At 35.6% G+C, this 9,759-nt stretch overlaps 1 protein-coding gene across 2 annotated transcripts; it reads left to right on the plus strand.

The window, feature by feature from the left end:
- Window positions 1-1,934: 1,934 nt before the first annotated feature.
- On the plus strand, window positions 1,935-8,726 carry ARF4 (auxin response factor 4). 2 transcript variants are annotated; one of them, XM_039045266.2, is made up of 12 exons: window positions 1,935-2,878; window positions 2,994-3,050; window positions 3,275-3,469; window positions 3,583-3,667; window positions 3,778-3,868; window positions 4,182-4,346; window positions 5,821-5,940; window positions 6,031-6,106; window positions 6,600-6,756; window positions 6,845-7,590; window positions 7,679-7,869; window positions 8,262-8,726. In XM_039045266.2, exons 1-12 carry the CDS (start codon window positions 2,537-2,539, stop codon window positions 8,446-8,448), a joined length of 2,412 nt encoding a protein of 803 aa, XP_038901194.1. In that variant the 5' UTR covers window positions 1,935-2,536; the 3' UTR covers window positions 8,449-8,726. The 2 variants fall into 2 exon arrangements, with proteins under 2 accessions (XP_038901194.1, XP_090161878.1); XM_090305752.1 differs by having other exon boundaries at window positions 1,955-2,878; window positions 5,821-6,106.
- Window positions 8,727-9,759: the final 1,033 nt, after the last annotated feature.

Below are 9,759 nucleotides of genomic sequence, written 5' to 3' on the forward strand. Positions count from 1 at the left end.
ATAAAGAGAGAAAATATATTTATTATAAAAAGAGAAAATGTATTTAATAGAAATTTTCTTATTTATCAATACATTTATTGTAATTATTTTTCATTTTTCAATTTGAAAAAAAATGTGAAATTTTATCTTCTATTTACCTTGGTTTTCAGTATCAACTTAATGGTTTTTTTTGACACACAAATGATTATTTGAAATATAGCTTAGAATATTTTTTTGCGGATTTATGGTTATTATAAATATACCTTATAATATTTTGTTAGGTATTTGAAAATATTTTAACTAATATATAAAATATACTACAATTTATAAATTAGAGATTGACTTAATGTTTGACATAAATCACAGTATAACCCAATATATGAAATATACCACGATATATAAATCTTCATAAATTTCATTTACACCATATTATATATATTATAATACATGAAGTCTAAATAAACAAAATACTCTCGTTTATATCAAATAAACGAATACATATACCACAGTATATGTCAAATTTCCTATATAAGCAAATAAATAAATAAACATATATATCACAATATGTATAAAAAATAGGAAAAAAAATAAAGCTAAAAGTTGAATCGGATCCGTTGTTTGTCAGCTCCAAGTCTGCCGTTGTCGTTCATTTACTCCGAGTCCACCATCGTTGTTCATTTACTCCGAGTCCGTCGTCGTCGTCCGTCGCCGTCATTCATTTGCTTTGAATCCATCGTTGTCCTTCGTCGGCTCCGAGTCCGCCATCGCCGTTCCATGCTTGCCCCATCGTTGGATCGCCTCACGCCACCTGTCTCCTAACTCACACCGTCGGAAAGAGAAAAGAAAGGAAAGGAGAAGAAAAAAAGAGGAGGAAGAAATTATCTGCATAGGGGAGAGAAAATAATATATATATATAACGTCTGTGAAGGTTAAATTATAGATAACCATTGATATTAGTAAAAATAGGTGGATCAATAGATTTTTTTTTTAAAAAATAAAAGGTTATAGACATTAATACGAGTCTATGTTTTAAAGACATTTTACATAGAAATCCCAAAAAAATATGTCAATCCGAACATGAATAGATATTCTCAACCATGAGGTGCGAAAATTTAAACCTCAATTGAATAGTAAGCAGTGCTCTAATTCTTGAACTAAAAATAAATAAATAAAAGCTTGGTAATAATATTGTAAAGTGTGGGTATATATATATATATATATATTGTAAAGCAAATTTTAGGAAAAAGGAAAAAGGGGTAAGGAAAAATTATAGGAAGAAGAAGAAACTGAGGAGGGAAAAGAAGAAGAAGAAGAAGAGGAGGACGCGCGTTTTAAGGGAGTGGAAAACAGTGATTCCATAATTAGAAATAGAAAAAAGAACAAAAGCTTTGATAAGACATGAGATGCAGAAAAGAGTTGTACTCATACTGCTCACTGCTTAACTAGTAACGCTGCTGGGTTTCTGTGTTTTTGCATTTTCCCATTTTTAATTTGTAATTTTGCAGCAATGCGCGGGGGATTTCAGTCTAATCCTAACAAACAGCTTACAAGCAAACTCTTTAGCCCCACCAATGGCTTTGTTCATGGTCCCCAATTCTCTCTCTTTCTTGGGTTGTTTTTTTCTGATCAGATTAGGATTCAATTCATCTGGGTTTGTGATTGTGAATTTCCTTTTTGCATTTTGGGAGATAGGCAATGGCGTTTAAGAGCTTTTAATTGGATCGGCTTAATATGCCTAGTACCTGTTTGTTAAAATGACTAAGAGAAACTAGAGAAGAGATCTTCTTGTTTATTAGCGGAAAAGATTGTACAACGAGGAAAAGAAATATTATTTTTGTTGCATTAATGAAAACCAACCTTTTTGTCTTTGGTGGAGGGCCAGGGCCTCACCCCACATAGTCTGTTACAGTGAAGGAAATTATTAATAAAGGAGAAAGAAGGGAAGGGGAAAAAAAGGAAAAAAAAAAAAAAAAAAAAGATAAAGCCAAGGCAAAGCAAAGGAGAAGGGGATGGGGGAGTGTGGGTTTTGTTCTGTCTTAGCCTGTCCCCCCCACCCACCCACACATATACGCACTCTTCTCTCTCTATTAACAGTCCAAAAGCCACCAAAGCATTGGCCTTTTTTCGCCTTTTGCTTCTGTGTTTCCTATGCAATTGTCTATGTCTGTTGCTTCTGCTCCCTCTTCTCAGTACCTGCAAATGGGAGAGGAATCATACTTTGAATTTCTTGTTATTATTTGATACCCCCCTTTTCTTTTCTTTTTTTTCTTCACTATCTTTTTAGCCTACTGGCTTAGCATCCATCCAAACACTACTTTCTTGTTGTTTTCTGTTCATCTCCTTTCACTTCTCTCCTGTTTTTAGCTTTATCGGTATCCCTTCAGGATATATTTTCAGCATTCTTTACCATGATTTGACCTCATTTCCAGTTTTCTACAGCTTTGGTCTTCTTGTCACCTTATTGCCAATTGATCACTCCACGCCATTCCCCTTTCTTGTTTTAGTTCTGTTGGGAAGCTTAGCAATAGGACACTTGAAGTAACCCCCTGGGTTGTTCATGGAAATTGATCTGAACCAAACAGCCAGTGAGGTGGGGAAGAATGCATATTGCTATGGAAATTGTGAAGAGGGTCTTTGCAATTGTTGTTTATCCTCTTCAACTTCTTCTTGTTCCTCAAATTCATCGCCAACTCCCGTCTCTTCTTCAACCTATTTGGAGCTTTGGCATGCTTGTGCTGGTCCTCTCACCTCATTGCCCAAGAAAGGAAATGTAGTTGTCTATTTCCCACAAGGTCACTTGGAGCAAATTGCCTCAGCCTCTCCCTTTTCCCCCATGGAGATGCGCACTTTTGACCTTCAGCCACAGATCCTCTGCAGGGTCATCAATGTCCACCTACTTGTAAGTACTGGGTTTACATTTTAAATTCAATTTCTGCCTTTTCCACTCTCAAGTAGCCTCACCCTCAGTTTTCCTTGACCCCTTTCGACTTTCACTGTTCTTACCATTTTGACAGGCCAATAAGGAGAATGATGAGGTCTATACACAACTTACTCTCCGCCCCTTGCCAGAGGTAGCTTCCAACGACTCAATTTATCTATACCTATTCTTCTTGAGTCTTTGTTATATTACGTTAATCTTAATTTGGGGTTTGGGAAGGTTAATAAAGTTTGTAGCTTTTTTAGTATGCTTAAGTTCTGGCGCTAAATTTCTTTTAGTACGTTTCCTCTGTTTAATTTAGCTCGATGATGAGATGACTCTTATGGTGGCTGAACCGTAAATTTGGATAATTTATAGTTATTAGGCAGTGGTCTAGAAGCCAAAGAGCTGGAGGAATTGGCGTTGAATGGGGCTGATGGAGACGGGAGTGGAGGGTCGCCTACTAGATCTACACCTCACATGTTCTGCAAAACACTTACAGCATCTGACACGAGCACCCATGGAGGATTCTCTGTTCCTCGCAGAGCTGCTGAAGACTGTTTCCCTCCTCTGGTTGCGCTGCTTTCCCATGTTTTACTTTCAATTTTTCTCAGATGACGCGAATTGGGTTTTAATACGGTTACTGTATTTGGGTATATTCTGAATGAAGTTGATGGTTACTGCAGGATTACACTCAGCTTAGGCCATCTCAAGAGCTAATAGCCAAGGACCTGCATGGCGTGGAGTGGAGATTTAAACATATCTACAGAGGTATGTGTGTGTGTATATGTTTGAAGTAATTTACAGAAGTATGTTGTGAGATTCCTTTTGTGTTGTTTGATTGGCTGACGTAATTGAACTTAATCATAATAACTTGGCAGGTCAACCTAGGAGGCATCTGCTCACTACTGGATGGAGTATTTTTGTAAGCCAAAAGAATCTTATTTCTGGCGATGCAGTGCTCTTTTTAAGGTATTTACCTTCATATTAACCCTTTCATTTGGTCGATGCAAATCCTTCCTTTTGCAAGTGTGGCATTATTTACCTTGGCATTTACACAATTACACTTAGTCAGTTGAGATCAAATTGGTGTTTATTTCTTATCTCTTGCGTCATTTATTTCTGAAATATTGTCTATGCAGCAACAAATAGATCAAAACAAGTGCATTTTCTTGTTAATAGAAAATAATTTAGCGGACAGTCAAATTAGATACAAAATTATGCCGAATAGTCTTGAAATGAAGTTTGTGATCTCAAACCATAAGTGATTGTGTTGTGTCTGCAGGGGTGAAAATGGAGAGTTAAGGTTGGGAATAAGGCGAGCCGTTCGGCCTAGAAATGGTCTTCCTGATTCAATTGTTGGCAACCAAAATTCTTGTGCAAACGATCTTGCTCGTGTGGTGAAAGCAATATCCACCAAGAGCACATTTGATGTGTTTTATAATCCAAGGTACCATCATGGTTCAGCACTCTTTATTCTTTAATTATGAAAGAGAATTTGCTGTATATTGTAGTATTATTAGAACGGTAGTAGGGGACATCGGGATAACACTTTGCTTTAGAGGGTTTTTGCACTTTGGATGCCCCACTCTGGACGTGGGAGATTAATTGGAAGTGAGAACAGATATGTAGAAGTTTGTAAATTTGTACTTTGGGTCAAATTCATGATAATTAATTTAGACCCTTAAACTTCAAGAGTCGTATCATTTAAAATCTCAAACTATTAATTGTATTAATTTAAACCTAAACTTAAAAAAACGAATCAATTTAGACCTATTAGGATTCTGTTTTAAAACCATCAAGGAAAAGTTTTCACACATGTATAAGACTTCTTTATATGTATGGATTAACTTATTATTAGAGAGAAATGCTAGAATCAAGAGGATAGTAACAAATTTTCGTTGATATGAGTGATTTTTCATCCTCTCGTCTTCCTCTATTTTTGTCTGGTTATTTAGAAAGCATTGCATGATAATTTCTTTTGCTACTTGGGTAGAATTTTGGGAGAAGAATAATTTTATTTATGTAGTTTTGAGTTGATTTAAATGGAACTAAGTGAAAATAGTTACATCTCTCTAACAGAATGTTTAAATTGATCTACTTGTGAAAGTGTCTGGTTTACATTGATTCAATTACTAGTTTCAGTTTTATTGATACAACCCGAAGTTTAGGGGTATAAATTGATTTTTTTCCTAAACTTGGGGAAATTTATGTAACTAGCGAAGGAGGATATCTTTTTGCTTTATCCTATACTGGTAGGTCAATGTTATGCCAGATCAGAACCAATTTTCTGTTTTTTCATGAGGAAAGCGTCACAAGCGTGTTAGAATTAAGTATATCTAGATAGTAAACGTAATTATAACAAGCTTCCTCTCAATTATTATTATTATTATTTAAATTAAAAAATCCTCTAAAAAACTTAATTATAACAAGCAGCCTTTTCTTTTTTTCCTGAGATGCAACAAAAGCATTCTGCACTTACTTCTACATACGTATTCTGGGCTTTACGGTCATTACTTTTCTGAGGTCTGCCGAATATCAGTGGATCATGTAAACAGGGGATCATTAATCATTCCCATCGTTAGTAGTGGATCATTAGTCATGTAAATTTGTTAATTTGAACCATGGGAATGATTAACGATCCCCTATTATAAGTTTGTGGTAGCAAAATGGTTTCTGAAGCACTTTAAGTTTCACAAAAGTAAAACTTTATGAACTAGTACTAAAATCAAAACTGTTCGTGCTATTTTTAAGCAATAACCAGTTCTGTCAAATATTCTCAATTTAGTTTTATACTGGTTAATATGCTGTATTTTGCTGGCTTGTATTATTATTCTCATTCACAATTAGAAATTGATAGTGTACTTGACCAGCCTTTACTTCTCTGAAAATACAATAACATGTTAAAACGTGCTGACTTGCAGGGCATATCATGCACAATTTGTTATATCTTGTCAGAAGTATGTGAAGAGCATCAATAGTCCAGTGACTGTAGGCACGAGATTCAAAATGAGATTTGAGATGGATGATTCACCAGAAAGAAGGTTTATCCATACACAAGCAAGATCAATGGGCTTTACTTTGTTCATTGATTCTTATGTACAAATATATTTATGGGTATTTGTTTCTTGCAGATTTAATGGTGTAGTTGTCGGAATTTGTGACATGGATCCCTTTAGATGGCCGAACTCAAAGTGGAGATGCTTAACGGTAAGCGTTATAATCCCCATATTGTTTCTCATTAGAAAAAAGATATCCCCATATCTTTAACTGGAGCATCTTAATATTTTCAATCTGCAACTGCAAGCAATTGATTTTTGCTTATGCAGGAAATTAGTCTGAAATGAGAATATTGTCTTCAATCAAGTAAAACTTATTCTCAAGAAGTCTAATTTAAAGGAAAGGCTCACTGAAAAGGTTTTTAGGCAATCTTATTTTCTTACCATGTCTAAAGGCATCAATTGCATCCTGAATGATGTGATTTGTCCAGAATCAATACCTGAATTTGCATGATTAATTAGGGGCATCGATAATGGAAGAATTTAGACATGTTTAAACATTATGTTGGAAGCTTCAAAGGGATGGCCCTGCATATAAATATGCACAATGTATATCTGTTGGGCACTTTACAAACTTGTAGACGCAAAAAAGAACCTTGTGAAAGTTGTCATAAGATATTTTTCTAATATTTATAGTCCATCAGGTCCGATGGGATAAAGACAGTGATCATCAAGAACGTGTTTCCCCCTGGGAGATCGATCCTTCTGTTTCTCTCCCACCCTTGAGTGTTCAGTCTTCTCCAAGGTTGAAGAAACTGAGGACTAGTCTACAGGCAGCCCCACCTAATAACGCCTTTACTGGTATGAGTGTTCAAATTGATAATGATAAACCGTGTTTCTTCTAAATTCAAGTTAATAAAACCTTATCTGGTTAACTTTTCTTCCACAGGGAGGGGCGGTTTTATGGACTTTGAGGATTCAATTAGATCCTCTAAGGTCTTGCAAGGTCAAGAAAATGTAGGTATTGTATCACCCTTTTATGGATGTGATACTGCAGAACGTTCACTGGAGTTTGATGTGCGATCTTCTGCACAACAAAACCAAGTGTCAGGTGGAGTTGAAAAACTCAATATAGGTGATTATGTAAAGGTTCATGCGAACTCTTCTTTCACAGGCTTTATGGAATCTGATAGATTTCTGAAGGTCTTGCAAGGTCAAGAAATATGCTCATTGAGGCCACCAACTAGAAAACCAGAATATAGTTTAGGTGTTTGGGGAAAGTTCAATCTTAGTGACAACTCTTTTAACACATTTCAATCACCAAACTCCAATTTTTATCACATGGCATCTAATGGCGCCCAAAACATGTATTTTCCTCGTAGTGAAATGTGCAGTACTGGCCAAGCTGCCATGATGCGCTCAAATGATAGCAACTTTCCAAGAGAGAATGCCTTGTTCAACGCATCTGCTGTTGGTGCTAATGTTATCAGGACTAAAATGGAAAGGACTAATTGTTCACTCGATCGGGAGTCTCTACATCTAGTGTCTGCTCCTCCAACTTTAGGGTCGAATATGAGGAATTCAAAGGATGAAAACGTGAAGGAGAACCCAACTGGCTGTAAACTTTTTGGCTTTTCCTTAACTACGGAAACTGCTACAAACATGCAAAGTTCAGGAAAGAGAAGTTGTACCAAGGTATGAAATGGCTGCAGAAAATTTGGTCCGTAATGTTATTTTTTACGGTTCTTCTTCCATGCTGATATTACTCTATTACTAAGTGAAGGTTCACAAACAAGGCAGCCTGGTGGGAAGAGCTATTGATCTCTCTAGGTTGAATGGCTATACAGATCTGCTTTCTGAACTGGAGCGACTGTTTAGTATGGAAGGTCTATTAAAAGATCCTGATAAAGGATGGCGGGTGTTGTACACCGACAATGAGAACGACGTAATGGTTGTTGGGGACTATCCATGGCAGTAAGTTCTTTATGTTGAAATCTTATTTATTTCATTGCATGAGAACAACTAAAATGAATTATTATAGTGGAACTTCCAGAAACGACGGTAAATACAAACTGGATAAATTGTTCTGCCAAAGAATTTTTGATAATCTAAGTGAAAGTAGACGTGTAATAAATTTTTGATAACCTAATTGAAAGTAGACGTGTAATAACTTTTTTCTATTCATGGACAAAGTAGAAAGTCTCATCATGTCGTGTCATGGCTAACTTCAATTAAAGTCCATCTGATGATTTTGGTAGCAAAGTGAATCATTATATTGTTCTTGACCCCTTAATTATTAGTTCGTTAACAAATTCAACTTTTGATCTATTCGAATGATTGTTTTTCATCTCATTCATGCTGTGCAGTGACTTCTGTGATGCGGTTTCGAAAATCCATATATACACGCAAGAAGAAGTGGAGAAGATGACAAATGGAGTGATCAGTGATGATACACAAAGCTGCTTAGACCAGGCTCCTTTATGTATGGAAGCATCAAAATCCTCTTCAGTGGGTCAACCTGATTCCCCTCCCACAGTAGTAAGAGTTAATTAATAATGAAGATGTGTGTTTTCCCACATTTCCTTAGAAGCATGTGTTTTCCATATCTATTGCTCCGTCTGTCAAGCTCGAAGTCGGTAGCTTTGCTGCCATAAACGGCATTATGTAGCTTCGTGTCTCTCTGCCCTATAGGTTGGAATCTGTTTCAAACCTCTGGCTTTCGAATGGACTGTGTGTAATTCTACTCATCTTTTAAGCTGTGTGGAATGTTATGATATTGAAGATTTTGGACTTTGTAGAAGAGAATAAATTTGTTTAGCAGTTGCTTGTAATTAGACTCAGAGATCGTGGGAATTTGAATAAGTGTAGATTAGTTTTTTGTGGGATGATTTGAGGGCAGACAGACATTTTCAACAAGAAAACTTGAAATGTGGATTTTCAGGTTTTCACAACACAGTTCATGGAGTTGCGCCTGCTCTTTTAAAGCTACCAATTAGTTGGTTCTATTCGCTGTTCTCTTGTTTGTATTGGTTTCTTCTCGTTCTCTATTGTTAGAATGTAACAAAGAGAAAACATGTTTGTTTTGTAACATTTTTGTTTTTTTTTTACCTGATTGAAGAGTTGCATTTAAATTTCTTATTTCTCTAAATATTTAATAAGGAAAATGAAGCAACTTTCATTTTCAATTAAATGAAAATGTTTTAATTTTTAATTCTTTAATTTCTTTTATTTCATAGATAGAGATGAGATATAAATTATTTTTTTTAGTAATTAAAAATTTGAACTTTCAAATTCAAAGAAAGGTATTATAAGGTATTATGGTAGATTTGGACTAGAGGCACAATCGAATTTACGAAGTTTATAAATTATTCGATCAATAAAATGACAAACTCACCCTAAAAAAATTGCATCCTAGGGCTTAATAAGCATGTGAAGAGTGAAGATTGGACCTAACCTGTTTGGCCTCGTGCTGAGGTCGAGGTTGACTCCCCATTTGATGGATGGAGCATGTTCCAACCCATTTGGGCCTTAGAAAGAGGAAAGTTTGAGCCAAAGGCCCAAATTGACCTAATGGAGGTCCAGCCTCTCCATTTGATGAACATAATATGTGTTTTTATTTGATTCGAGAATTAACCTAATGTAACTCAAAATCCCAGATTTAGATATCATAGGTCAAAATTTTCATATAAATACATCATTATAACTTCAGAAGTAAATTCATACTTGTCTCTAAAAACTTTAGGGCCAAAAGTCTCTTACATACTTGTCTCTAAAAACTTTAGGGCCAAAAGTCTCTTAGGCACCGAAGGCATTATGGCAAATACCATATCATTCTTATTTCACAAGTCACGTCTCTCTGAAATT

The sequence above is a fragment of the Benincasa hispida genome, chromosome 10, assembly GCF_027475165.1.
Source record: "Benincasa hispida cultivar pf3 chromosome 10, pf3_genome.v1.1, whole genome shotgun sequence".
Taxonomy (NCBI): Eukaryota; Viridiplantae; Streptophyta; class Magnoliopsida; order Cucurbitales; family Cucurbitaceae; genus Benincasa; species Benincasa hispida.

Excerpts from the sequence above, each read along its gene's own strand:
- ARF4 (XM_090305752.1), top strand. The coding sequence starts at position 2,537 with ATGGAAATTGATCTGAACCAAACAGCCAGTGAGGTGGGGAAGAATGCA. Across the intron at positions 3,869-4,181 it reads GATGCAGTGCTCTTTTTAAG|GGGTGAAAATGGAGAGTTAA; the intron begins GTATTTACCTTC and ends TTGTGTCTGCAG. Across the intron at positions 7,870-8,261 it reads GTTGGGGACTATCCATGGCA|TGACTTCTGTGATGCGGTTT; the intron begins GTAAGTTCTTTA and ends CATGCTGTGCAG.